At 42.1% G+C, this 27598-nt stretch overlaps 3 protein-coding genes across 3 annotated transcripts; 1 reads left to right on the top strand and 2 right to left on the bottom strand.

Moving 5' to 3' along the window:
• Positions 1-2100: 2100 nt before the first annotated feature.
• On the bottom strand, positions 2101-3929 carry LOC127932685 (transcription factor HES-5-like). The gene has a single exon (XM_052528948.1). The coding sequence runs from the start codon at positions 3751-3753 to the stop codon at positions 3331-3333; it is 423 nt and encodes a 140-aa protein (XP_052384908.1). The 5' UTR covers positions 3754-3929; the 3' UTR covers positions 2101-3330.
• Positions 3930-11324: 7395 nt separating this feature from the next.
• Positions 11325-12725, top strand: LOC118389475 (transcription factor HES-5-like). Its single transcript, XM_035779381.2, has 2 exons — positions 11325-11781; positions 11892-12725. The coding sequence occupies exons 1-2, from the start codon at positions 11728-11730 to the stop codon at positions 12324-12326; spliced, it is 489 nt and encodes a 162-aa protein (XP_035635274.1). The 5' UTR covers positions 11325-11727; the 3' UTR covers positions 12327-12725.
• A 2259-nt stretch (positions 12726-14984) lies between these two features.
• aldh4a1 (aldehyde dehydrogenase 4 family, member A1) lies at positions 14985-25765 on the bottom strand. The gene is made up of 15 exons (XM_035777622.2): positions 25586-25765; positions 24118-24211; positions 23890-23982; positions 23469-23516; positions 23214-23369; positions 22911-23060; positions 22688-22762; positions 22356-22543; positions 21871-21944; positions 20352-20548; positions 20107-20154; positions 19843-19995; positions 18525-18646; positions 18170-18288; positions 14985-17968 (listed from the first exon to the last, which is right to left on the bottom strand). The coding sequence occupies exons 1-15, from the start codon at positions 25624-25626 to the stop codon at positions 17856-17858; spliced, it is 1671 nt and encodes a 556-aa protein (XP_035633515.1). The 5' UTR covers positions 25627-25765; the 3' UTR covers positions 14985-17855.
• Positions 25766-27598: the final 1833 nt, after the last annotated feature.

Here is a 27598-nt window from a genome sequence, read left to right on the forward strand (position 1 = left end):
ATGACGCTTGGCATTCAGGCCAAAGAGTTCAATCTTGGTTTCATCAGACCAGAGAATCTTGTTTCTCATGGTCTGAGAGATCTGTAGGTGCCTTTTGGCAAACTCCAAGCGGGTTGGCATGTGCCTTTTACTGAGGAATGGTTTCCATCTGGCCACTCTACCATAAAGGCCTGATTGGTGGAGTGCTGCAGAGATGGTTGTCCTTCTGGAAGGTTCTCCCATCTCCACAGAGGAACTCTGGAGCTCTGTCAGAGTGACCATCACCTTTATGACCAAGGCCCTACTCCCCCGATTGCTCAGGTTGGCCAGGCGGCCAGCTCTAGGATGAGTCTTAGTGGTTCCAAACTTCTTCTATTTAAGAATGATGGAGGCTACTGTGTTCTTGGGGTCTTTCAATGCTGCAGGAATTTGTTGGTACTCTTCCCCAGATCTGTGCCTCTACAAAATCCTGTCTCGAAGTTCTACTGTCAATTCATTCAACCTCATGGCTTGGTTTTGCTCTAACATGCACTGTCAACTGTGGGACCTTATATAGACAGGTGTGTGCCTTTCCAAATCATGTCCAATCAATTGCATTTACCACAGGTGGACTCCAATCAAGTTGTAGAAACATCTCAAGGATGATCAATGGAAGCAGGATGCACCTGAGTTCAATTTCGAGTCTCATAGCAAAGGGTCTGAATACGAAAAAGTGTCTGCATGTGTGTGTGTGTGTGTGTGTGTGTGTGTGTGTGTGTGTGTGTGTGTGTGTGTGTGTGTGTGTGTGTGTGTGTGTGTGTGTGTGTGTGTGTGTGTGTGTGTGTGTGTGTGTGTGTGTGTGTGTCCAACGTGCCTCTCTTGGGGTTTGTATGTTAAGCCCTAGGCTAACGTTGGGCAGTTGACTCCGTCAGCTCTGGTTTCATCAAACAGCTGGTGATCCAGGGCGCAGCCTACCTGCCTGCCGGGCTGTGTAACTGTGTGGCACGTCTCTCCTGTGTGGGGCCTACCTCTCCTCGGCTTTCCCACAAACCCGTTTCATTATCCCCTTTCATTGAAGGGACAAAGGAAGTGTGCCGCCCTAAATTATCCTCTCGGCATGAATGTGAGAATCCTGATCCCCCGTCCACTTCCTGCCGCTCCCCTTCAAACCAGCTTATTCATTTAATCATCATGTCCTTCTAAAACATTAAACACAAGTGATTATCGTATTTAAAAATATATATATTGGTTGTACAAATTTCAAATTTCACAATACATGAAACTAGCATGCATTTATGTTTCAATTTAATTAATTCATCAATTTTATTCAAACTAGTATGAATTTAAACATATATTATATTACACCTGCATTTATGAACCTGTTCTGTAATCTATCATTGTGTACAAAATAAAGTCTGAATTCACTTATATGACTAGAGAATTTATTTACATAGTGACACAACAGTGCTGTGAAGGGTAAGCCTCGCTTTGAAGACATTGTGAATGTTAGTATGTATATGACAGGATGCGCCTGTGCCTGTAGCCAGGCCTGGCTGTGTTTCGCCGTGGGAAACCTATCTTATCTGCCAACTCAAGCAGGTGTCAGTCTGGAGGGCAAGTCTGCTCCCAGGTGATAGATTAAAGTCTACACACCTTGAGCACACACACACCATCTCTCACCCACACAACTACCACCATTGCACACTCCCTCTTCTAGCCTCACTGACTGCTTCTCCACCCATAGCCCATGCACGGGATCTCTCTAACTCTTAGTCATGCACGTGCGCGCACTCACTCAATCACATTGACACTCACACACTAAGTCATTGATGTTATTTATTGTCCCAATCAGGGCTGTTAATGGTTGAGGAGTGTGGGAAAGCATGGTGAGCTCCAGACCTACACAGTCAGTGTACAAACTATTCAAGACAAGCAGTTCCATCACCAACAGATACTGTATGTCTCATGACAAATAAACACTAATAAACATGTTACAATGCTTTTATATCTTTATTCAGATCTCTTGATTATTCCAATTACTGTACATTACTTCCAATTAATGTAACCTTTGTTTAACTAGGCAAGTCAGTTAAGAACAAATTCTTATTTTCAATGACGGCCTAGGAACAGTTCAGTGGCAGAACAACGGATTTTTACCTTGTCAGCTCGGGGATTTGATCTTGGAACCTTTCAGTTACTAGTCTAACACTCTAACCACTAGGCTACCTACCACCTCAATAAGTTGTCTCGAATATGTTCATGTAAAAGTCCAGATAAACTATATGCAAGATTTCCAGGTTGGTGTCGAGACGTGGATCACTATATTCTGTCAGGCAGCTATTTTTAACACTTACATTTGAAAATAGGTGACCCACACAGCAATGCAGAAGTCTCCAAGAGCTTCAATGTAATGGGCTAGATAGGGAATTCCATTACAGTAATTGCGACCATACAACTTAGGTTTAAGGGCATTAAATGGATAACTTTGTCAAAGATTATAATTTATGTTTTTTTTTACATATCATCCTTCCTTTCTTTTTTCACCAATCAGAAGTGAGGCTGTTCTCTGCCCAGGACTAGATACATTGCACTGATAAACACGATAATAAATCCTCATGTGCTGATGTGTACAGATACCTGCACTTTTATCTACAGTATTTACCAGTACACTGCCTGTTTGCATTATCTGTCATTTCCTGTTAACTTCACTTCAGTTAAATTTGTTACATTCCATCTTCCCTCTACATTGTTTTTTTGTACGTTATGTCCCATTATCCCCCAGTTAATTACAGCTCCTTTAGAAACACACAAACACAGTATGGTTACTTTCCAAAATATTAATTGGAATCCTTTTTGGATGTATGTTCACTTTATCAAGTGAGAATGAAAGACACACAGTGTCAACAATACATTTCACAGCACAACAGTGCCTATGGTGGAACAACAATGTCCCAAAAAGCCTTTACAAAAGGCATATCAAAGCATTTGTAAATACCCTTCAATAGGTCAGTACATACAATATGGTTAACGCAAGATTTCAGTTGGCTAAGCAACCATAAATGTAAATATATAACCTTAACAATCCTCTTCAAAGAAAATGAAAGGACTAAAGGACACATTGGTGCATCAAGTGAGCACAAAATGCATACACGCGTAAACATACACATATAAAATATTAAACATATTCTTCATTATAAAGTGATACAAATATGTTTTTCAGCTTATTCTGAGAGAGAGAATAATAATCACATCAGTAGAAATCATTTCATATATAACAAGAAAATAATATAATTTCAATATAACGTTTGGAAATGTATTTCCTGCAGCATGAAAGACGGTAAACACTCATCCAGTTTGTTAAATAGTTTGTCTCTACCAGGGCCTCCACACTGTTTTGTGACCACTGGTGGCCTGCTTCACTGGGCCCTGGCTGTGGTGTTGATGTTGGGAGGAGAGTGGTGAGGAGGTGCAGACGTCCTGGCCAGCTCTCTGGAGGTTCTGAAGCATCATGTCCTTCATGGAGCTGGAAGACAGGAAGTGCAGGGTCTCCCTCCAGCACTGGGAGTAGCCCTCACTGTGGGCCCTCTGGGGGACTGGGCTCTGAGGCTGTAGCTTCTGCGTCAGGAACCCCACCGTCATCTCCAGGATGTCAGCCTTCTCCAGCTTGGTGTTGGGGTCCTGTTTGTGGAACTCCCTCTCCAGCAGGGTCTTGAGCTGCTCTATGCAGGTGTTAATGCGGTCTCTACACATCTCCTCCCCAACTGGTTTTCTTAGCTGATGAAGACAAGAGGGCATTAGGTTAGTTCTATGTCCTTAAAGTTCAAATCATGAAGAAAAGTATTCAATAGTAAACAATGACACAAACATATGTTATAAATAATATTTATTTTATGCTATGTCTTCAGCAGAGAGCATGGTGTTGGCAGAGCCGCTTGTGTAGGTAGGAGCCATTCTGGTAAAGAGAGAGAGTGTGTGTGCTTCTCTGAGGAAGTTGAGTTGTGAGCTGAGAGAGGAGCCCACTCCCCTATTTATAGGAAGACATTATCATTACAAAACCATGAGTCCCAGGCTGGATTAGCTTTCCCACACTCTGAGGTCAGTGGGCGAGGCAAACACAACAATGGGAGAGGCATCAATTATCTCATGGTTAACTGGCCAACAAAGGGATGGTACTGCAGATATCAGAGGCACAGACTGAACACAAGCAGGGTGTCACACTCTTATTACCTGGGAACATTCTCTATAAGACCTTTGCAGATGGGGACTGAGTCAGACAGTAGACTTGATAAGGGATCCTCAAGGCATATAAACTCAGCAAAAAAAGAACCGTCCCTTTTTCAGGACCCTGTCTTTCAAAGATAATTCGTAAAAATCCAAATAACTTCACAGATCTTCATTGTAAAAGGTTTAAACACTGTTTCCCATGCTTGTTCAATGAACCATAAACAATTAATGAACATGCACCTGTGGAACGGTCATTAAAATACTAACAGCTTACAGACGGTAGGCAATTAAGGTCAAAGTTATAAAAACTTAGGACACTAAAGAGGCCTTTCTACTGACTCTGAAAAAACCCAAAAGAAAGATGCCCAGGAGGCATGAGGACTGCAGATGTGGCCAGGGCAATAAATTGCAATGTCCGTACTGTGAGACGCCTAAGACAGCACTACAGGGAGATAGGACAGACAGCTGATCGTCCTCGCAGTGGCAGACCATGTGTAACAACAACTGCACAGGATTGGCACATCCGAACATCACATCTGCGGGACAGGTACAGGGTGGCAACAACAACTGCCGGAGTTACACCAGGAACGCATAATCCCTCCATCAGTGGTCAGACTGTCCGCAATAGGCTGAGAGAGGTTGGACTGAGGGCTTGTAGGCCTGTTGTAAGGTAGGTCCTCACCAGACATCACCGACAACAACATCGGCTATGGGTACAAACCCACCGTCGCTGGACTAGACAGGACTGGCAAGAAGTGCTCTTCACTGACGAGTCAAATGAGTCGCGGTTTTGTCTCACATGGGGTGATGGTCGGATTTGCATTTATCGTCGAAGGAATGAGCATTACACCGAGGCCTGTACTCTGGAGCGGGATCAATTTGGAGGTGGAGGGTCCATCATGGTCTGGGGCGGTGTGTCACAGCATAATCGGACTGAGCTTGTTGTCATTGCAGACAATCTCAACGCTGTGAGTTACAGAGAAGACATCCTCCTCCCTCATGTGGTACACTTCCAGCAGGCTCATCCTGACATGACCCTCCAGCATGACAATGCTACCCTACTGCTCGTTCTGTGCGTGATTTCCTGCAAGACAGGAATATCAGTGTTCTGCCATGGCCAGTGAAGAGCCCGGATCTCAATCCCATTGAGTATGTCTGGGACCTGCTGGATCGGAGGGTGAGGGCTAGGGCCATTCCCCCCAGAAATGTCTGGGAACTTGCAGGTGCCTTGGTGGAAGAGTGGGGTAACATCTCACAGCAAGAACTGGCAAGTCTGGTGCAGTCCATGAGGAGGAGATGCACTACAGTACTTAATGCAGCTGGTGGCCACACCAGATGCTGACTGTTACATTTGATTTTGACCCCCTTTGTTCAGAGACACATTATTCCATTTCTGTTAGTCACATGTCTGTGGAACTCTTTCAGTTTATGTCTCAGTTGTTGAATCTTGTTATGTTCATACAAATATTTACACATGCTAAGTTTGCTGAAAATAAATGCAATTGACAGTGAGAGGATGTTTCTTTTTTTGCTGAGTGAAGATATTGCCCACTTCACATTGCAGAAATTAATGTTAACCTATTAAGGAGACAATTACTATATATCAGAACACATAGTGGTAATTGAAATCAACATGAATTCAAATAGATCAAATTGAATGTACTGCAATATTGTGTTAATACTGTAATTGTGCTATATCAATTAAATAATGTATCTCCCCTGACATAACTGATTTACCATTTACATCTTCTCTGTCTTTCACATGTACAAACAGAAAGCATTAGAAAGGTACACTAGAGGGGGGAGAGGGAGAGAAACATTCCCATTGTTGATGCCAATTAATACAATTATCCAGCGCCCTCTGGGAAGGCACACTTCTATTGTTGGACACCTCGCCCCCCTGCACTCAGCCCCCACAGAAAATATCTAATAAATGAGAGTGTGGGAAAGCAGGACAGGATCCTACTCACACATCCTCCGATCATTAGAGCACACCCCACTGCTCCTCCATCCACCGCCGCTTCACCCCCCTCTAGGGACACCCTTTCAACATGCTGCCCAGATCAGAGGCACCACTGAGCCAGGGTGCGCGCGTGTTCCCCTCTAACGCCCTCGTTCACATGCCCTGGCCTGTGTGTGTGCACACTTACCTCCCACTGATTACACCTCTCCTCTTTTAATCTCCTCTGGCCTCACATACATGGAACCTGCAGTCAAACATCTTCTCCCACTGAAGCCTCCAAACAGTACAATACAGTGAACATTACGTAGGTTAGCGTTTTTCGTCATGGAGGCAGCTTTGCAGTGGTCACTAGCTAGCACAGTCATAAAGTAATACAATCTTAACCACACTGTTTACCCTAATGCCTAACCCCAACCTAAAATGTATGTTTTTGTTTCCATTAATTTTTTACAATATAGACAATGTTGACTTTGCAGCTGGCCTATCTAAGGAGGAATCACTCAGTTCTGCCTTCAGGACAAGATTCATGACAATACAAATCAACCTGCAAACATCACACATAATTTCAGAGGCTATTACTAAATAGTGTTTCTCCTATCGCTCCTGAATAAGTCAATAGAATTTGTATATGTCTACATACTTCAATAACATACTAGACACTTGACTCAAATGGTTGTTCTAAAATAAATGGACAAAATGTTTTAGTTTTTTGTCAATGCTTGATGTGCCTTATAAATAGCCATGCTAATGTGTGTGTAAAGAGACAGATGGCAAGGGTCTTTTGGAGGGAAATCCTCTCTGGTCCGTCTTTTCTTATCTCTTTAAAGATGGGGCGGCAGGTAGCCTAGTGGTTAGAGTGTTGGGCCAGTAACTGTTAAATAAAGGTTTTTAAAAAATAAATAATTTAAGACACATTTCTAAGTGAGACATGACTATGCAGATGAAAACCCATCATTTGAGTATGAACACATTCCAATGTGTACATTCCATCTATTTACGAAGAAAAAGTGATGGCTTCATTATGAGCCCCTCCACACACACACACACACACACACACACACACACACACACACACACACACACACACACACACACACACACACACACACACACACACACACACACACACACACACACACACACACACACACACACACACACACACACACACACACACGCCAAACAGTCTCCATGGCTTTGAATCCAGATGCCTCTGTGTTCAACCAAAGCCCTCTCCCTCTCCAGTGAGGAATGTGTGAGAGCTCAGACCTGCCCCTCTTTCCCACACTTAAGCCCCCATTCAGGGCTGCGGCCACCACTGATCCATACACCCTCATTATGCCTGGACCTCAATAGACCATCTGGACCTCTGCTAGGGAGCCCAGGCCTCTCACAAACTCCACACACCTACAGGAAGTAACAGGTAGATCATACTGGAATAAAAATAATCAGACTTGTGACTGCTATCATGTGAAGCCAATGAAATGTTAACTGTTTGTTATTTGTTAAGTCATATAATGGAATAAACACATGAGCATAAAGTAAATACACAATCCAATGATACCTTCAGAATATTGAACCTGTACACTCCAGGTCAAGTTAATGGAAATAACCTTCTGCGGTACATTGCAGAGCTAGAGGATGATGTATTATGTGTGCGTGTGTTAATACCTCTTATAACTGGCCACCAACACACTGCCCCAGTGACAATACTAAAAGAGGCCTTGATTAAGACAGAAGGCGTACATTTGACAATACCACAATTTCCCGCTTCAAGTGGCTTTGTCCGCTGCACGCCTTTACTGTGAATTTCATGTCCATGGAATGCCATAGACCGGCGCACACATCAAGGGGGATTTCTCTGGTATAAAGAGAGGTCAGGCATTTCCCAGGTTCCCTGTGTGGTTCAAGTCACAAGGATACCCCCCTACTTGATGAGGCGCGTGACGCCAAGCATCTGCCCCTCTCTTTGTGAGAGAGCTGTGCCCTCGTAGGGGCACCCAGAGTCAAAGCCTGGTTCAGCAAAACAGCCAGGAATGCATTATGCCCTTTTACATGGCCCAGTTCGGCGGGAGAGGAAGAGGGATACATCTGGGAGACGCAAGGCTGGTTAAGACAATCTCACAATCTCCAGTAATCCTGAAGATAGAAAAATACACAGAAACAGGGTGAATAAAAAAATGGCTGGAGGGCTGTCCATTTCATTTTTATAGAAGATCTAAGAGGATTCAGCGGCACCCAACTATTTTTAAAGTAGACAGGCTATTGACTCAGCATGTGGTTTTCTAGCTACATTATCTTATACAGTATAGGCATACACACGCACTTAAGGCCATGATACATTGGCAATTTTTTTAGGCAATGTTGCTGAGCAATGTTGCCAGCAATTGTTGCTGCACACTTTTCCCATTAAAAATAAATACGTTTCTTCACAGCAACTCTGCTCAACAGCTCTGTGCTGCTCCTCGAAGTGCAAGAAGTATGAATGCCCTGACTTCTGCAGAGGCCATATCCCCGTAAACGCTGTACGGCTAATTCAGACATCAGATTGACCATGCAGCATCTTTTATGCTTGATCTGAAAATGTGATCAGAGGCTCCGTATGGAGGGTGTGACACAACTGTGAAGGTTCTGGATCCATGCAGAGGCCAAATTGAGCTCTGTACTGCATAGCCGTACGCCTCCTAAATTTTGTAACAGTGCTTGCTGTTTGGGGTTTTAGGCTGGGTTTCTGTATAGCACTTTGTGATATCGGCTGATGATAAAAGGGCTTTATAAATACATTTGATTGATATAGCTCGGCTTAGACATTAATTGGTTGATGGTAGGTGGGGGCGGGAGGTCCTGTATAAACACAAATTCACAACAGCTCTGCTCAACAGCTCTGAGAAAGAAGTATGAATGCCCTTACGTCAGCAAAGGCTGTACACTACATGACCAAAAGTATGTGGACATCAGCTCATCGAACCTCATTCCAAAATCATGGGCATTCATTTGGAGTTGCTCCCTCCTTTGCTGCTACAACATCATCCACTCTTCTGGGAAGGCTTTCCACTAGATGTTGGAACAGTGTGTTCTCCTGGCATCCTCCAAACCCAAATTCGTCAGTCGGACTTCCAGATGGTGAAGCGTGATTCATCACTCCAGAGAACGCATTTCCACTGCTCAAGAGTTCAATGGTGGCCAGCCGAAGCTTGTCATTGCACATGGTAGTTTTAGGCTTGTGTGCAGCTGCACGGCCATGGAACCCCATTTCATGAAGCTGTTGGCGAACAGTTCTTGTGCTGACGTTGCCTCCAGAGGCAGTTTGGAACTGTCCTATTCTGTGAGCCTGTGTGGCCTACCACTTCACGACTGAGCCATTATTGTTCCTAGAAGTTTCCACTTCACAATAGCACTTGTTGGAAAGGTGGCATCCTACTGTATGAAGGTGCCACAGTGAGTGTCACTGAGCTCTTCAGTAAGGCCATTCTTCATCCAGTGTTTGTCTATGGAGATTGCATGGCGGTGTGCTCGATTTTATACACGTATCTGCAATGGATGTGGCTGAAATAGCCAAATCCACTAATTTGAAGGGGTGTCTACATAATTTTGTATTTATTTATTTTATCTTTATTTAACTAGGCAAGTCAGTTAAGAACAAATTCTTATTTACAATGACAGCATACCCAGGCCAAACCTTCCCCTAACCTGGATGATGCTGGGCCAATTGTGCGCCGCCCTATGGGACTCCCGATCATGACCGGTTGTGATACAGCCCGGGATCGAACCAGATGCACTACGATGCAGTGCCTTAGATGAAAAAGATGCATATAAATGCATATAAACCCTGGATTGCCATGCTATGTATTGGCCATTGAGAGGCTTTGAAGCCACCTGTCAGCCATATTGACATTCCAGTAGGGGCAGTCCTCCATAGAAATTAATGGAATTTTACAGTGTTTCAACTAAATGTTTCAGGGGCAAAATTAAATGTATTAAAATATGTTTTGTTGTTGTGGGGACAGTAACACAAGTAATTATACTTTAAGGAAAATGTTTATAGACAGACAGACAGACAGACAGACAGACGACATAATATAATTTAAAAGTATACATTAAGTTGTCTGTAACATAATAAATGTGACAAAATTAATGTAGACATTAATAAATGCATTTCTATAACTTCCAAAATATTTTTTACAATGGTGGGGGAGTGCCAAGATGGCAGCACGGTGGCTTCAACACAGTGCACCCAAATAGTATTCTAGTGGATTTATAAATCATTTGGGGGAAACAGGTCTTGTAAAGTTCACCCGAGCTGACAGAGGTTTCCCGCGCACAGAAGCCAGCTGCTCCTCTCTTCAAAAACTAATCCTGTAGACTGTGTTGTTCCAACTTTCCCACAGCACACTTTCAACAGAGCAACAATGGAAGTGTGCCTTTCTCAATACCGCATTACTCACGGTTCTCAATGAGGCATCTAATTCCCAAGGGGCCATATGGAAAAATATTATGTTGATACATTGTTGACCGATTGCTGAAAAAAAATGAACTAAGAGAAAGTAGTAGTTTACAAAGGTTCACATAAGCTATCAGACTGTTTCTGTATATCCTATATCGAAAAAATATATAATTACAGTGTCAACATACATATAACAATAGTAAAAATAATAACAATTTATTTTAATTTTATTTCACCTTTATTTAACCAGGTAGGCAAGTTGAGAACAAGTTCTCATTTACAATTGCGACCTGGCCAAGATAAAGCAAAGCAGTTCGACACATACAACAACACAGAGTTACACATGGAATAAAACAAACATACAGTCAATAATACAGTAGTAAAATTAGTCTATATACGATCTGAGCAAATGAGGTGAGATAAGGGAGGTAAAGGCAAAAAAAGGCCATGGTGGTGAGGTAAATACAATATAGCAATATAACAACAACAACAATAAGATGAAGAACAATAATAATAATAATAGTTTTAGAATAACATAATTATAAGCCTATATTTATTGTAATACTGTTGTAAATATTTTTATTATAATACAGTAGTAGGCCTTATAAGAGTTCCTATTAGAATCCTAATAATATGCGAAAATTTGAAATATGTTGTAAAGGTTGAATGAATTCATCAAAATAACTGATTTATCAAAAAAAAATGCGCGAAAAAGCAGTAAGGTCCCTTGATACTGAATAATCTTCTGGGTGACCATTCACTTATTCAGGACTTGTTTTCCCGCCTTTTGGTCTGAGTCTTTCATGAGAATGATGCAACATCTTGGAATGCAGTTGCAAGCAACAGAGTCAACTACTTCACAGCACTCTTTTATTGCACACTCCACCTGTTCCCCTGGGACACGCTCATTGTCCTGAGGCAATAGACAGTCAATTTAGCATGAAGTAATTGAAGCCTCTTCATTGTACTGTCTGCGTTCCTGATTGGCCAGCAAGTGTGTGAAACTCCTGTCAAACTGAGACCCACACGGGTTTACAGTGTGATGAGTGTATAAATACAGAAGCCCTGTCGAGATGGACAAACCACAGTTCTAACATCCGACGACTATCTACCAAGAACAAACAACTGACCGACAGCAATGGCTCCTGTCAATATTTGCGACATGGTGATGACCACGAAAGATAAAATCAAAGTAAGTACAAATAGGCTACCTCTATCTTCATCAATTTAATACGTTATGTTTGAATTTTAACATGATTTTAAAAATGCAATTAAACTAATCAGATCCTTTATTTTCTCCAGCTTAGAAAACCAGTGGTGGAAAAGATGCGCCGAGACCGCATTAACAGCAGCATCGAACAGCTCAAGACACTCCTCAAAACCGAACTTCAAGCACACCAACCCAACTCGAAACTGGAAAAGGCTGACATTCTCGAGACAGCTGTGGTTTACCTGAAAGACAACAGCATGTGCCCTGCTGCTTTATTCAACGTAGCGTCACCTGTCCAAAGCTACGCGGAGGGATTCACCCGTTGCCTGGAGGAGACGCTGCGCTTCCTCTCAGCGAAAAACCAGCCGACTGGCTCACAACAGAAGCTTCTCAACCACTTCCATCGCGCTCAGAAACTCGGTGATAGAGTCGTGCTGAGTCCAAACCGCGCAACGGTCCCTCACAACAACAGCACTCCGAAACGTGTCACCCCAGGTGGAAGAGGGTCCATGTGGAGACCCTGGTGATGCTCATAGCCTATTTGGAGACTTTCAGTAATGAAACTTTCGATGTCAAAACCAGATCATGTTTTGGTCTAGCACGACCCTGTATGCTCTCTTCTTGTTGGAAATTATTCTTCCTTATACAATTTTATCTTTTGTTCGTAAAATATAAAATGATTGTTATTCTTCTGTGTAGAATATCCTCTATTGTGCATGTATTATGAACTTTACAATTGCAAAGTAAAATGTTTTTACATATTGTAAAATATATTATAATAATATATTGGTGTATCTATTTCTGGGAAAATACCTCAGCCCTATTGTTGCTGAATTGTCATTTGTCCTGAAACAAACTGTGATTGGAACATTGTCTATCACATTGATGTGGCAATATTCCCAATAAATAAATGAAATTACAATTTATGTATGAATCTCTAACTATTGTATAGTCTCACCATGCTTTGTAGACACAACACTTAGGCTACAACTCAGCAGAGCACATACAATAAAGTGGCACCTGAGGGCCAGGTATGTGATTTGACGTCATGGAATGAAAAGACAATGTTAAACATTACAAAATGATCTACCAATAGGCCTACACAATTATTTAGACCTAGTAATACTTTAGATACTGACTTGGGTAAATGAAGCCATGAAAATTTACAGGTGGTCTCCGCATTTTCTACTGAAAATCCTAATATTATATTGTGTAAAGCTCATTCTTTTTAAGAGCCGAGGGCATTAATTACTCCCCGGTAATTTAGTGGTTTTTGTTTGCAGTGGTCTATTTTTCTAATATAACCCGACCAGAAGAACCTCTAAATGTGTTGTCACTCCAGAAGCAGCAGAAGGTTGATTTTGGGCGGGAGAATGAAGGCATGAATGACTCGACTCTGTTGAGTAAACATTTTCAAATTGAATGGTACAGCTGCTGTTTAGAACACAAAAGCTAGCACAGCCGCCCCCGGAAAGCTAGCACAGCCTCCGGAAAGCCCTACCTAACCTGCAACCTGAGCTTCTTTCCCACAGTCGCATCATTCAGAACTGTCAATTAGAAGTGTGTGTCGAATTTCGCTCCCACGCATGGCATTTTATTGCTGGTATGAGGCCATAAGGTAAAAAAAAGGAATCTGATCAAAATCTCCATGTGAATATGGCATAAACCTGAAATGTACAACAATACCATAAACAGTTGGATATGACCAGTGAATATTAATAGGCCTACTGATCATTGAAGGGAAGAATGGACATCATATAATTCAAAGGGTGATGGGGATTTATTTGAAGCATCACACATTGAGCTCTCCCAATTGTGCTGCATAACAGACATAATGTTATTCCATAAATCTGCATAACAATGCCTTCCACTGCAGTATGTATCACAAATTAGATCAGCCCCTGGAATACTTGGCGTAATTTTGTAATGACACTATAAAGTACCCAGGATTTGTCCTGAATAATTTTGACATGATTATACTTCAGACTTAGGTCAACACTTCATTTGTAGTCCAGTACAGATGGTTTGGAAATGTTCAACTAATGAGTTGCACATGTGCTTGTGAAGAGCTTAAAACATTTGGTTTGTTTAGATGATGGATACGATCCGTTTCTTTCTATTTCCCTCTAGGTAATCAGCACCACTGCCTACGCCTGCACATAGGCTCTGGTTGTCTGATCTCATTACAATTCATAAACAGTGGAATAAGTTGTGATGAGAAAGTTGAGTATAAAAAGAGAGCAGGTTCTGTAGGCCTATACACTGAATGTACAAAACATTAGGAACACCTTACTAATATTGAGTTGCACCCCTCCCCATTTTCAGAAAGACCCAATTCGTTAGGGAACGGATGGACACTACAACGTGTCAAAGCGTTCCACAGGGATACTGGCCCATGTTGACTCCAATGCTTCCTACTGTTGTGTCAAGTTGGCTGGATGTCTTTTGGTTGGTGGACCATTCTTGATACACATGTGAAACTGTTGAGCGTGAAAAACCCAGCAGTGTTGCAGTTCTTGACCTAAACCGGTGCGCTTGGCACCTACCACCATACCCCGTTCAAAGGTACTTAAATATTTCGTTTTTCTAATTGGCACACATACAGTACACAATCCATGTGTCAAGGCTAAAGATCAATCTTTAACCTGTCTACTCCCCTTCATCTACACTGATTGAAGTGGATTTAAAATGTGACATCAATAAGGGATTATAGTTTTCACCTGGATTCACTTGGTTAGTCTATGTCATGAAAAGAGCAGGTGTCCTTAATGTTTTGGTGTGTCAGGCAGGCAGTTCCCTTTCCCATGTCTACACTTACAGCACTGACGCTTGGCCTTGTGTGTAGAAGTGTGTCTCTAACACTTTGAACAATGGGAGAGTATGCCAGAGGCCCAGTAATGAGGTCTCCTCACATCTGACTTTGATGTGACAGGAGTGTGACACTAAAGACACCACAGTGAGTGTGACAAGGTAGTGTGCTGGGACACACTCCAACAACATGCAGTAAAAATCTCAGATTTGTACTTTGACACCTCAGTGTGGAGCAGTGCTCCCATTTCCCACTGGTCACATTCATTTCAAGTAGTCAAATTGGTTAAAGAAACTGAAGGAACACCAACTTAAAAATATGTCAGTCTCATTAACAACAAGAAATGGTCAAGAAAGCCACATTCAGAAACAAAAAGAACACATTAAAAACAAGTTTAATATCATTTCTGAAATTATGAAAATGTATAATAATGCTAATTCAATTAAGGTAAATCCCTAATATTGCCAATATTAGACAAATAATTTATATTAACATTTAACAGAAAACACATTTATGAAAATATATCCTCCTCAACTTTTGTTTTAAAAGCAAGATGACATGAAATTGAGATTTAGACTGAGCAATCATATGCAGTTGAAGCATTGTTTTTTAGATGGACAAACACTCAGTAAAATTTGAAAACAACAGTCAGTGTGCTGTTGCTGAAATAAACCTGACTAGATGGCAAAGCAGGGTTTAAGTAAAAAGGCAATGGCACCCTCATAGCCAGATACTGTAGGCCAAGCCATAGCTCAGTGTAACAAGTGCATCACCTTCCTATCAGAGACAGTCAGGGGTTGAGTATTACAGTGTGATAACACAGCAAACCAAAACACAGTGAGGAAAACCACATTATTCCAGTTTCGATACACACAACCATGTTTACTGAATATAGGTTAAGAAGGATGGTTAGTAAGGACTTTTTTAGCACCAAAAATGGATGGTAGTAAAAGCCATCCTCTTTTTTACAATCATAGGGAACAGAAAACCTAAAATGATAAACATTGGGTTTTGATACTTGTACCGTAGCGGTCATGAAATATTATGGAAACGTTGGGTTATTGTTTTTGTCATGGCAGATGGTCAGCTAATACTTATATATAGTGACTTTTGTATAATAGAAATACAGCAGGACATGTGGAAAACTTAACAGTGAAAACTTAACAGCCTCAGGACCAGTCAGTACTGAGATTGTCAGAAACGGAGGCTCAGATACAGCAGTCATTTAATTAAAACAGAAGACTGATTAATTAGAACTAATAGTACATCTCTGTAGAATCTATGGTCGACCAAACAGTTTAACTACAGTACCAGTCAAAAGTTTGGACACACATACTCATTCAAGGCTTTTTCTTTATCATCACTTTTCTACATTGTAGAATAACAGAAGACATCATAACTATGAAATAACACATATAGAAACCAAAAGTGTAAAACAAATCAAAATATATTTTTCATCTGGAATGCATTCCAATTAACAGGTGTGCGTTAAAAGTTCATTTGTGGAATTTCTTTCCTTCTTAATGCGTTTGAGCCAATCAGTTGTGTTGTGACAAGGTAGGGGTGGTACACAGAAGATAGCCCTATTTGGTACAAGACCAAGTCCATATTATGGCAAGAACAGCTCAAATAAGCAAAGAGAAACAACAGTCCATTATTACTTCAAGGTCAGTCAATCTGGAACATTTCAATAACTTTCAAAGTTTCTTCAAGTACAGTCACAATAACCATCAAGCGATATGATGAAACGGGCTCTCATGAGGACTGCCACAGGAAAGGAAGACCCAGAGTTACTTCTGCTGCAGAGGATAAGTTCATTAGAGTTAACAGCCTCAGAAAATGCAGCCCAAATAAATGCTTCACAGAGTTCAAGTAACAGGCATATTTCAACATCAGGCCTTCATGGTCAAATTGCTGCTAAGAAACCACTACTAAGGGACACCAATAAGAAGAAGAGACTTGCTTGGGCCAAGAAACCCAAGCAATGGACATTAGAACGGTGGATATCTGTCCTCTGGTCTGATGAGTCCAAATTCGAGATTTTTGGTTCTACCCACCTTGTCTTTGTGAGACGCAGAGTAGGTGAACGGATGATCTCATTTGTGGTTCCCACCGTGAAGCATGGAGGTGGTGTGATAGTGCTTTGCTCAGTGAGCATGGCTACCACTTAATCAGCATGGCTACCACAGCATTCTGCAGTGATACGCCATGCTATCTGGTTTGCGATTAGTGGAACTATCATTTGTTTTTTAACCAGACAATGATCCAAAACACACATCCGGGCTGTGTAAGGGCTATTTGACCAAGAAGGAGAGTGATGGTGCTGCATCAGATGACTAGGCGCCACAATCACCCAACCTCAACCCAATTGAGATGGTTTGGGATGAGTTGGACCGCAGAGTGAAGGAAGAGCAGCCAACAAGTGCTCAGCACATGTTTGAACTCCTTCAAGACTGTTGAAAATCATTCCTCATGAAGCTGGTTGAGAGAATGCCAAGAGTGTGTAAAGCGGTCATCAAGCCAAAGGGTGGCTATTTTGAATGACTTAAAATATATTTTTACTTTGTTAAACATTTTTTTGCTTACTACATGATTCCATGTGTGTTATTTCATAGTGTTAAAGTCTTCACTATTATTCTACAATGTAGAAAATAGTTTAAAAAATGAATAAAAACCCTTGAATGAGTAGGTGTGTCCAAACTTTTGACTGGTACTGTCTGTGGATCCATGGGACGTTTCATAGTGCCATTCTTCTGTATAGCTCGCAGGCCATCTGATCTGGCTCAGCTCCTGCTGATCTCATGAAGTGCCAGAGAGGGGCGCCTTTGCTCCCCCTTTTAATTTAGAACAGCTTATAGAGCATTTCCCCAACTCAACCAACCAAAATGTTTTGGTTTTTGCCGTAACACTACACAGTTGATTTCAAATAATCGAAGCTTGATTAGTTGATTATTTGAATCAACGGTGTAGTGCTAGGACAAAAACGTGCAGCCCTTGGGATCCCGAGGACCAGGTTGGGGAAACCCTGAGCTAATAATTACATTTGTACTTGTGTCTAGCTTCAGTGCAGGCTTGTAAGGGCTAAAAAGGACTAAAACCTGGACGAGTAAGGAGAGGGTTTCCCCTCTTCATTTCATTGTCAGTCTTGACTGGAGAGAGGGATAGGACAAAAAGCCGACAGATTCCTCTACAAAGCTAGGATTGGATGAGGGCCACATGTTTGGAGAGGGGGTACAGTACTGTCTTTTTAACCCATGTATGGGTACTTCCATTCTCTGAGCGGGACGTGGGTGGCCTTGACCACCTGTGGGGATGTCCATCGCAGGACGTAGTGAGGACCACCAGGTTTGTCATTGGTACCTATGCAGACAAGAATGTTCACGTTTTAGCTGTTATAAGTGCTTATATTCATCCTATTTCATATTAATAAAAATGATGTCGGCAGAAGGCCTTATGTCAGACACAGAGAGCTCATCAGGAGTCATGAAAAGTCCTGCTTCATAGAACTGTTGACAGTCAAATGAATATCAAAGCTTTGGAGTGGTGTATGGGTCATTTTACCTGAAGCTCTGGCGCCACCAAATGGCTGCTGGGCGACAATCGAGCCGGTGGACTTGTCATTCACGTAGTAATTTCCTGCAGCGTTCCTCAAGGCCTTAGCTGCCTCATCTACAACATTCCTGGAACAAATATGATTAAAGGATTAGGATGTTTTCTTGACAAGTGTCAATTTCTGTGTAAAGTCAAAGCTATTAACAATGAGCAGATCATAGTAGGCGTGGTTGGCATCCATAAGAAATTATCTGAAAAGTTATAGGGATAACTATATTACGTTCAGTCTTCATGGAGCAAGCAACCCTTTCACAGTAAAATTATGGTACACCATAAAAAAAACAGATGGAGTGTTCTAACTTACTTGTCAAGAGCGAAGACCGCTCCTGTCAGGGCGTATGGTGATGTGTTGTCTATAAGGTTTAGAACCTCCTTGTAGTTGTTCTCAGGGTAAACATAGACAGACAGAACTGGGCCAAAGATTTCCTACAGGACGTTCATCAAGAACAGAGTTATAAGAAAGTTAGTTATACATTCCTATATTAATTGACCTACCTTAATTATTAATTACCTTAATTAAAAACGAAAAGCTGAAATTTCTTGAGTCAATAATTATTCAACCTCTTATGGCATACCTAACTATGTTCAGGAGTAAAAATGTGCTTAACTAGTCACATAATACAGCTGAATTCAGAAGTTTACATTACACTTTAGCCAAATACATTTAAAAAACTCAGTAGAGAGAATTATTTATTTCAGCTTTTATTTCTTTCATCATATTCCCAGTGGGTCAGAAGTTTACATACACTCAATTAGTATTTGGTAACATTGCCTTTTAATTGTTTAACTTGGGTAAAATGTTTCGAGTAGCCTTCCACAAGCTTCCCACAATAAGTTGGGTGAATTTCGGCCCCCAGAGCTGGTAACTGAGTCAGGTATGTAGGCCTCCTTGCTCGCACTCGCTTTTTCAGTTCTGCCCACAAATTTTCTATAGGATTGAGGTCAGGGCTTTGTGATAGCCATTTGCCACAACTTTGGAAGTATGCTTGGGGTCACTGTCCATTTGGAATACCCATTTGCGACATGGTTCTCAGATGTTTATTCTGAGATCTTTCAACTGGAAATGTTATGTAGTAGGTATGTGTGGTAGGCCAGTTAGTCAGCACACAGTCAGGCCACAGTTACACATCCCACCCCTTGGGAAAGTGGCACTCTGGGCCATTCAACGAAGCTCCGGTATGCATAAGAAGCCTGTGGTGTGTGCACAAGTGGGGGGATTACCAAGCTAATCAACTAAACGAGGGTTATCTACCGACCCACTGAGCTTTTGGATCTTCAGTTTGACATGACCTTTTGGAGTTTTTAAATCACCAACCTTACATCAACGACCCCCTTGTGCTGGCCCGACCAGTCACGCCGGAACTGTCCCCCCAGATCCCCAGTAAGCAAACACTCTGTTCCCAGGCACAACCACACCCAACCCGGACCGCACATTCATACTTTCACAGTAATGCACCTGCCTAGTCAGGTTACAGAACAATTAGGCAAGCGTAGGGCCCCTACACACAACAAGTATAGTATCACAGTAGGTTGTCTAATCGGGTCCATAACAGAGTCACATTATGAAGTTCCATAGGCTAACAGTGATGGGGAATGAAGTGATCTACAATATCAAGTCTTACCTCAGCCATGATGGCTTCCTGTGGGTCTGTGCTCTCAATGATGGTCGGCTCCACAAAGTAACCCTTCTTGTCATCACAGTGGCCCCCAGCAATTATGTTCAACTTAGGGGATGACTTGGCATGGTCCAACCACTTCTTAATACGAGCAAAGGACTAAAAGAAGAAGAAATCATTTTGAAAATATAAACATTAATCTGGTTCAGAAGTAATAAAGCTGGTTCTAATCAAGCATCCAGTGGTGGTGAAAATGTCACAGTACTGTACCTTGTCATCAATCACAGCAGAGAAGAATGTACTCCAGTCCTCCACAGGCTAGACAGTGGAGACAGAAAGACACTTAACAACAACCTGACATCGAATGAACACTTACAGTACAAACTTCAACGGTTTTAAAGAACTGCTACAGCAGAACAACTCAACTGGCTGTATCTATTCCCACCAAAATAACCCTAGTGCCAGTCACTGATGAATCTGACAGTCCTCAGAGCTAAGGTCAGTTGCCCACTCACGTCTCCAACTTTGAGCTGCTTGTGGATGTCCAGGAGCCCCTGTTTGATCTGGGGCCACAGGGAGTCTGGTACATACATCCTGGAGCAGGCTGAGCACTTCTGCCCTCCGTACTCAAACGCAGAGCGGATGGTCCCAGTCACCACACTCCGCACATCCGCAGACTTGTGCACAAAGTGGAAGTTCTTACCGCCGCATTCTGAAAGACATGACAGATGAGAACGTTAGTGAAGCAATGTGTAAAGAGTGATATAGGTTAGGGATGTGAAAAATGGACAATTTAAACGGCTAATAAAACCATAATTATAGGCCTTCCGAGTGGCAAAGAGGTCTAAGGCACTGCATCGCAGTGGTCGAAGGCACTGCATCACAGTGGTCTAAGGCACTGCATCACAGTGGTCTAAGGCACTGCATCACAGTGGTCTAAGGCACTGCATCACAGTGGTCTAAGGCACTGCATCACAGTGGTCTAAGGCACTGCATCACAGTGGTCTAAGGCACTGCATCACAGTGGTCTAAGGCACTGCATCACAGTGGTCTAAGGCACTGCATCACAGTGGTCTAAGGCACTGCATCACAGTGGTCTAAGGCACTGCATCACAGTGGTCTAAGGCACTGCATCACAGTGGTCTAAGGCACTGCATCACAGTGGTCTAAGGCACTGCATCACAGTGGTCTAAGGCACTGCATCACAGTGTTGCGGCGTCACTACAGCCTGGTGTTCGATCCTAGTTTGTGTCACAAACGACCATGACCGGGAGTCCCATAGGGCGGCGCACTATTGGCCGGGGGGGCTTTACTTCGCTCATCGCGCTCTAGTGACTCCTTGTGGCAGGCCGGGCACCTGCAGGTTGACTGGTTGTCAGTTGAACAGTGTTTCCTCCGACACATTGGTGCAGCTGGTTTCTGGATTAAGCAAGCTGGTGTTAAGTGTGGCTTGGCAGGTCATGTTTCGGACAACACATGACTCGACCTTCGCCTCCTAAGGTTCAGAATTTTTGGAACGGAGGAGAGTGATTAGTTGCCGTAGTTCCGAGAACACAAACACTTGCATCTTTCATAGCGAGCTAGTGAGGGATGAAGAGAAAGAGGACAGGCACAGTATTGGCAGCTCGACTTCCAGGCAAACGGAGTCAGAATCGTGCACTTGGCCTAACTATTGGCAATCAAAAGCTGTATCTCACAATGGAATGTTGTATCGCAATATCAAGGCTTGCAATGTCTCTGAAATTAAGTAAAGCAGGGCCTATCATAAATGAATATGCTAAGAACAAAAAACATTTAACGATCCCAATTTTGTTCAAGTGTTTTAACATTCACACTCCAACATAGGCATAAGAATAAAGATGATATTCCCATGTAATGTTCAATGGACAGCTAATTTAACAGCTAGTGTGTTGCGGTGAATGGGCTGTACAGCTAGAGCCTGACGGTGTACAGCTAGCGCCTGGCGCTGTACAGCTAGCGCCTGGCGGTGTATGGGCTGTACAGCTAGTGTGTGGCGGTGTTGCTCCAACCCACCTCCTCCCACCCGAGGGAAGTTCTTGTAGATATCCAGGTTCTGGGCCACTTGTTTCCACAGGCGCTTGAAGGTACTGAAAAAGATGAATGGGCTGTTAAGAAAATACAGGGGTTATCACACATTATGTGAAACTGGTCTAAATGAAAAGTGGCAGACAGTTTCAGGTTAATATTATTTGACCATGCTGGTCATTTATGAACATTTGAACATCTTGGCCATGTTCTGTTATAATCTCCACCCGGCACAGCCAGAAGAGGACTGGCCACCCCACATAGCCTGGTTCCTCTAGGTTTCTTCCTAGGTTTTGGCCTTTCTAGGGAGTTTTTCCTAGCCACCGTGCTTCTACACCTGCATTGCTTGCTGTTTGGGATTTTAGGCTGGGTTTCTGTACAGCACTTTGAGAGATCAGCTGATGTACGAAGGGCTATATAAATACATTTGATTTGATTTGAATATACATAAACTTATACAGACGGACACATACGGGACACTGCCGGTAAAGTTGATGCCAGCCAGATGTTCAGAGGAAGTGATGGTGTCTCCAAACACTGGTCCGTCGGCTGGCACAAACTGGATGATGTTGGGGGGTAACCCTGACTCCCGCAGAACATTGTATACGGCGTAGCTAGCTGACATGGCTGTGTCGCTAGGCTTCCACAGAACTACATTACCCTGACAAACACAGAGCCAGGGCAAACAAAGAAAGTCCAGTTCAATTCAGACTATAACCAACAAAACACACAAAGAACTTAAATGTGAAGTAAATTACAACTATAAAGGAAATGTTTGTATTGTTGTTAGTAGGAGGGGACTTACCATGAGAGCAGGTGTACCTGCTAGGTTTCCACCAATTGCAGTGAAGTTAAATGGGGCGACAGCAGCTACAAAACCCTATAGTTAAAGGGGAAATAAAAGTGTTGACATAAAAAGTCCAGAGTTCCAGAAATCAATCCTAACATATCCCCAAGTATACAGGTTTTTGTCTGTGACTGACTATTATTAAATTGAACAGATAATGCTAGGACCAGTGAGTGCTCACCTCCAGCCCACGGTAGAGCATGGTGTTGGTGCTACCATCACTGTCCAGGGGCTGCTGGCTCTCCAGTTCAACAGCGTGCTTCGCATTGAAACGGAAGAAGTCTATTAGCTCTGCAGCCGCATCAATCTCTGCCTGCACCACTGTTTTGCCCTAGAAAAAAAAGGAAAAAATATGAAATAGAAAGCAGAGGGGATGAATATCACTAAATTCAAACAGAGGAGATCCCTTTGGTGATATTCAACAATACCACAAATATAAAGTAAGACTATGAAACCCCCATGTAGGCTAAATAGTTCACTGTACCTGGCCTATCATGGTCTTGGCCAGAATCTCAGCTCTCTTAGGTCCACTGATGATATCAGCAGCCTTAAAGAGGACCTGGGCTCGGTCCTGGATGGGTTTCAGGTCCCATTCTCTCCTCGCCGCCACAGAGGCTAAGATAGCTTTGTTGAGCAGGTCCTGTATCAATCATACCGAGGTAACACCATCCAGTCATGTCATGTAAATCTTGGAAAATGTCTGACACATAAAAACAGAAGAATTGTACTCTTAGTTTACCTTGTCAGCATAGCAAAACTTGGCCAGTTTGTGTGAGTGGTTGAAGGGCTTTGAAAATAAAATTACAAACGGTTATAATACCTTCAGGAAATAAAATGTAAAAAGAGTGTGGTACTGATCAATATCAAAGGGTAGAAATAACAGGCAGGCCTCCAGCAAAGTAGCATGCTAGTTTAGGATAGCCAATGGATCTTATCAGAAACAGAAGAAAACACACAGCTGATAACCCCACGGTATTACAGTCATTTACAGTTTAACTTGACAGGCCTTGAATGCTTCGGTTTGGATTAGACAGTATGCTGTGTATCTGAGCAGCAATGTGAGTGAAAAGTGAGAGCTTCAGTCTCCATGCTCCCATGTTTGCAGGCAGCATGGAGCAATAGATTGCTCAGATTAGGGACATGCTGTTGACTCTACTCACTGATAGCTGGTATCTGATGTCTTTGGTCCACACATGTTCATCTCCAACCACACAGGGAATCTCCTCTGTCTTCCCCTTCAGGTCATCCAGGGCCTATCACATACACACACACAATTATTGTGCCTCACCTTTTAGAGAGATGACCTTGTTGTAGGTCACGAAGGGCATATACTGAATGGTGAAGGTGGATGTTGCTTGAGAGTGTTGCATGTATGATTGTGTGTGTACCTTCTGCAGCTCGGCCCTCTCTGGACTGCCCTCGTTGAATCCCAGAATGGGCTCATTCTTTACCTCAACAGCTACACAGGGGAAGGTCCTGAAACTGCACACAAGCAGACACACATGCTAAGACCAATGCACACCAAGTGAAGACAGACATATGCATGCAGTAGATATTCCCACATAGTATCAGATTTCTGGATGGAATGTGTCTCATCCTGAAAAATGTGTTCCTCAATGTGTTATAGCCCTATACCTGAGGTAGCCTACTGGCCATTCATTCTCTTAACCCTTTATCCAGCTATGTTTTAATATGTTGATGGATAGGAATGAATGCCATTGTAGTTTATTTTGAGGCAAGTCCAAATCCTCACATTGTATAAACCAGGCACAATGCTTTGGACCTGAATAAGGCTTTACTGACCATGTAGATTGTGGTCATGGTACAATGTTGAACTCAGTCTAATGTGTATACAGGTGGTATCCATGCTGATTCCATCCTGCCTCTTCACTGCTACATGTTGGCAAGCTGCCGTCTTGTGTCAGCTGGAATAAGTCATTTACTAGAGGTAATTTCACAAGAGTTATTCTGGCCGAAACTCCCTATAGCAGCAAGCAAACAATTGCAATAAGGCTTTTTTTCTTATTTACACTCCTCTCTGTGAGTCAGGGTGAAGTGTCTATTTAAAAGTTATTTGTGGAAAAGTTACAACACCGCCAAACTAAACAGTCAGTGAAGGTCAGAGTTTCAAACCGGGGAGACAGGGGCTGGTAATTCAAATATTTAAAATGGGTGATCTGGTGTACAAAAGACAACCTTTATAAATGTTTATTGATCTTCACCACCATAGACCTCTACATTTACATTACATTTAAGTCATCTAGCAGACGCTCTTATCCAGAGCGACTTACACTAAAGAGACTCAAAATTCCTATAATGTTTTAATTGGGGTTACTGCATAAACAAACATGAGTAGAAATTCATGCAGCTGGCTTGCCCATATCAAGGTGTCTTGAGTCCATTTCTTGCAGAACACCAGTCTCACTTCAGGCTTTTAACTAACCACTTTTTTTTTTAGCTCAAGTCATGTCACAATGCTGCTTGTTGAATGAATGTGCACTTCCGTGAACTGTTACCTTCACGCATGCGCCTTGGAATGTTAACCAGAAGAAACAAAATCATGAAGAACTTATTTAAACTCATTTAGCTCGCGTTGAAAGGGTCTGGTGGCTGGCAAGGAAAAAATGTCTTAAATCATTACATAACACATTCAGCATTATTGCCTTTAATTTGAAGTTTATTTGTAATTGTCCTAATTGGCCAATTGTACAGTGTGGAAAAAAACGTTCTGGTTAAGCAACAATCATAAGTTAGAAATCGACTATCAACTACCGAAATAATGCAAATGACATTAGGCTACGAAAAGTCAAAGCTAAGGTAAGTTGGTATCGTGTATGTTCATGTGAAATTACATACCCCCTCCAAGAATGACACAATGCCGATCTCACACGCAGCATGTTTCAATGGAAAATATGTAGAGAGAAAGGGCAATCTAATAATAACACACTACTGCCAGCGATATAATGTATCAAGAACTGATAAGATACATCGAAACGGTCTGATATCTTGAGAATGTAGCCTACTGGTTAGATCTATCGCGAGTTTAGAGGATTCAGGCCGTACCAATATCCGATAGGGAGCCCACCATCGTTATTACCATCATTGCGTCTAAATTGTCACAGTATGTGATAGTGTTGCATCAGAATAATTAATTACATGATTTACTCTTAAGATTTAGACTGTGAAGCTGTTTTAAAATCCTACTTGTTCATATTTCAAAGAAAGAAGTATTGTAAACACACCTTTCATTTCCAGAATGAAACTTACTGGAGGCAAGGAGGGGCGAGTCTGTGAATAGCCATTTAGCGCTAAGGAGAAGACATCCCTAGCCAATCAGAGTAGCGCTGTCATGTCTGAATCGAGAAATTCTATTTCTGACTGATCACATGTGTAGTGTACATCGTTTCTCTTGGAAGGTTATGTCCTTCGTCTTTTGCACAATTACGGATTTTCCCACTTAACCAGAATGATTTTAATTGTGACAAATGTAGAGGATGTGTAGTCTACTGTTCCCCTACCTGTTTAGCAAAAAATTTTTTTTTACTGCAAGTGTTGCAAAGCAATCGATATTTTGCTTCCCCTGCTATTCGGTGGAGGGTGTGTGTTTCAAGTCAGGGTATAAGGGTCTCTTTTCCTAGTTTAAATGGATAAACATTCACAGGCAACACCATGGGCCAGAAAAGGTTGAATACATTCGCCATGCTATCAATCCAGCATAATTTATGTTGTGTTCAAAACAATTTGGAAATCTCAGACTTCAGTGAGTTAAAGACAAGTGGGAACTCGGATTGGAAAAATACGTTTTGAACGGTCATCCAACTCGGGAGCTCGTGCCTCTTTCTAGAGCTCCGACCTGAAGATCACCGACATGTTTCAATCTTGTTTTTTCCGGCTTCCCTGTTGTTTTGAAAGCACTATAAATCCAGAGAATGCCAGACTTTGATGAAAAGGTTCATGACAAAATGTGCCCACAAGAAGGACCGCTGTACCACCTTCCTGTTTAAGTGAGCACAGAACAACGAGTCCAAAAATGTATTATATGCTGCTGCATTAATGATGTAATATGCCAGGGAGGTATGTACAGTTGAAGTCGGAAAGTTTATACACCTTAGCCAAATACATTTTCAACCAATCTTGAGTCAATAATTATTCAACCACTGTTATGGCATACCTAAATATGTTCAGGAGTACAAATGGACTTAACTAGTCACATAATACAGTTGAATTCAGAAGTTTACATACACTTCAGCCAAATACATTTAAAAACTCAGTTTTTTACATTTAATCCTAGTAAAAAATCCCTGTTTTAGGTGTTAGGACCACTTTATTTTAAGAATGTGAAATGTCAGAAGAGAGTGATTTATTTCAGCAGAATTTGACATACACTCAATTAGTATTTGATAGCATTGCTTTTAAAATTGTTTAACTTGGGTCAAACGTTTTGGGTAGCCTTCCACAAGCTTCCCACAATATATTGGGTGAATCATTTTCTATGGGATTGAGGTCAGGGCTTTGTAATGGTCACTCCAATACCTTGATTGTTTTCCCTAAGCCATTTTGCCACAACTTCGGAAGTATGCTTGGGGTCATTGTCCATTTGGAAGACCCATTTGCGACCAAGCTTTAACTTCCTGATGTCTTGAGATGTTGCTTCAATATATCCACATACATTTCTTTCCTCATGATGACATCTATTTTGTGAAGTGCACCAGTCCCTCTTGCAGCAAAGCACCCCCACAGCATGATGCAACCACCCCTGTGCTTCACGGTTGGGATGGTGTTCTTCTGCTTGCAAGCCTCCCCCTTTTTCCTCCAAACATAACGGCCAAACAGTTCTGTTTTTGTTTCATCAGACCAGAGGACATTTCT

Source organism: Oncorhynchus keta, chromosome 10 (assembly GCF_023373465.1).
Source record: "Oncorhynchus keta strain PuntledgeMale-10-30-2019 chromosome 10, Oket_V2, whole genome shotgun sequence".
NCBI classification, from domain to species: Eukaryota; Metazoa; Chordata; class Actinopteri; order Salmoniformes; family Salmonidae; genus Oncorhynchus; species Oncorhynchus keta.

What these genes read in the sequence shown, in the direction of transcription:
- LOC118389475 (XM_035779381.2), top strand. Translation starts at nt 11,728, where the DNA reads ATGGCTCCTGTCAATATTTGCGACATGGTGATGACCACGAAAGATAAA. An exon ending in CCACGAAAGATAAAATCAAA is followed by an intron (nt 11,782 to 11,891) that starts GTAAGTACAAAT and finishes TATTTTCTCCAG; the next exon opens with CTTAGAAAACCAGTGGTGGA.
- LOC127932685 (XM_052528948.1), bottom strand. Translation starts at nt 3,753, where the DNA reads ATGCCCTCTTGTCTTCATCAGCTAAGAAAACCAGTTGGGGAGGAGATG.
- aldh4a1 (XM_035777622.2), bottom strand. Translation starts at nt 25,626, where the DNA reads ATGCTGCGTGTGAGATCGGCATTGTGTCATTCTTGGAGGGG. An exon ending in TTGTGTCATTCTTGGAGGGG is followed by an intron (nt 24,212 to 25,585) that starts GTATGTAATTTC and finishes GCTTGTGTGCAG; the next exon opens with TTTCAGGACCTTCCCCTGTG. An exon ending in TGCTCTACCGTGGGCTGGAG is followed by an intron (nt 22,763 to 22,910) that starts GTGAGCACTCAC and finishes CTTTAACTATAG; the next exon opens with GGTTTTGTAGCTGCTGTCGC.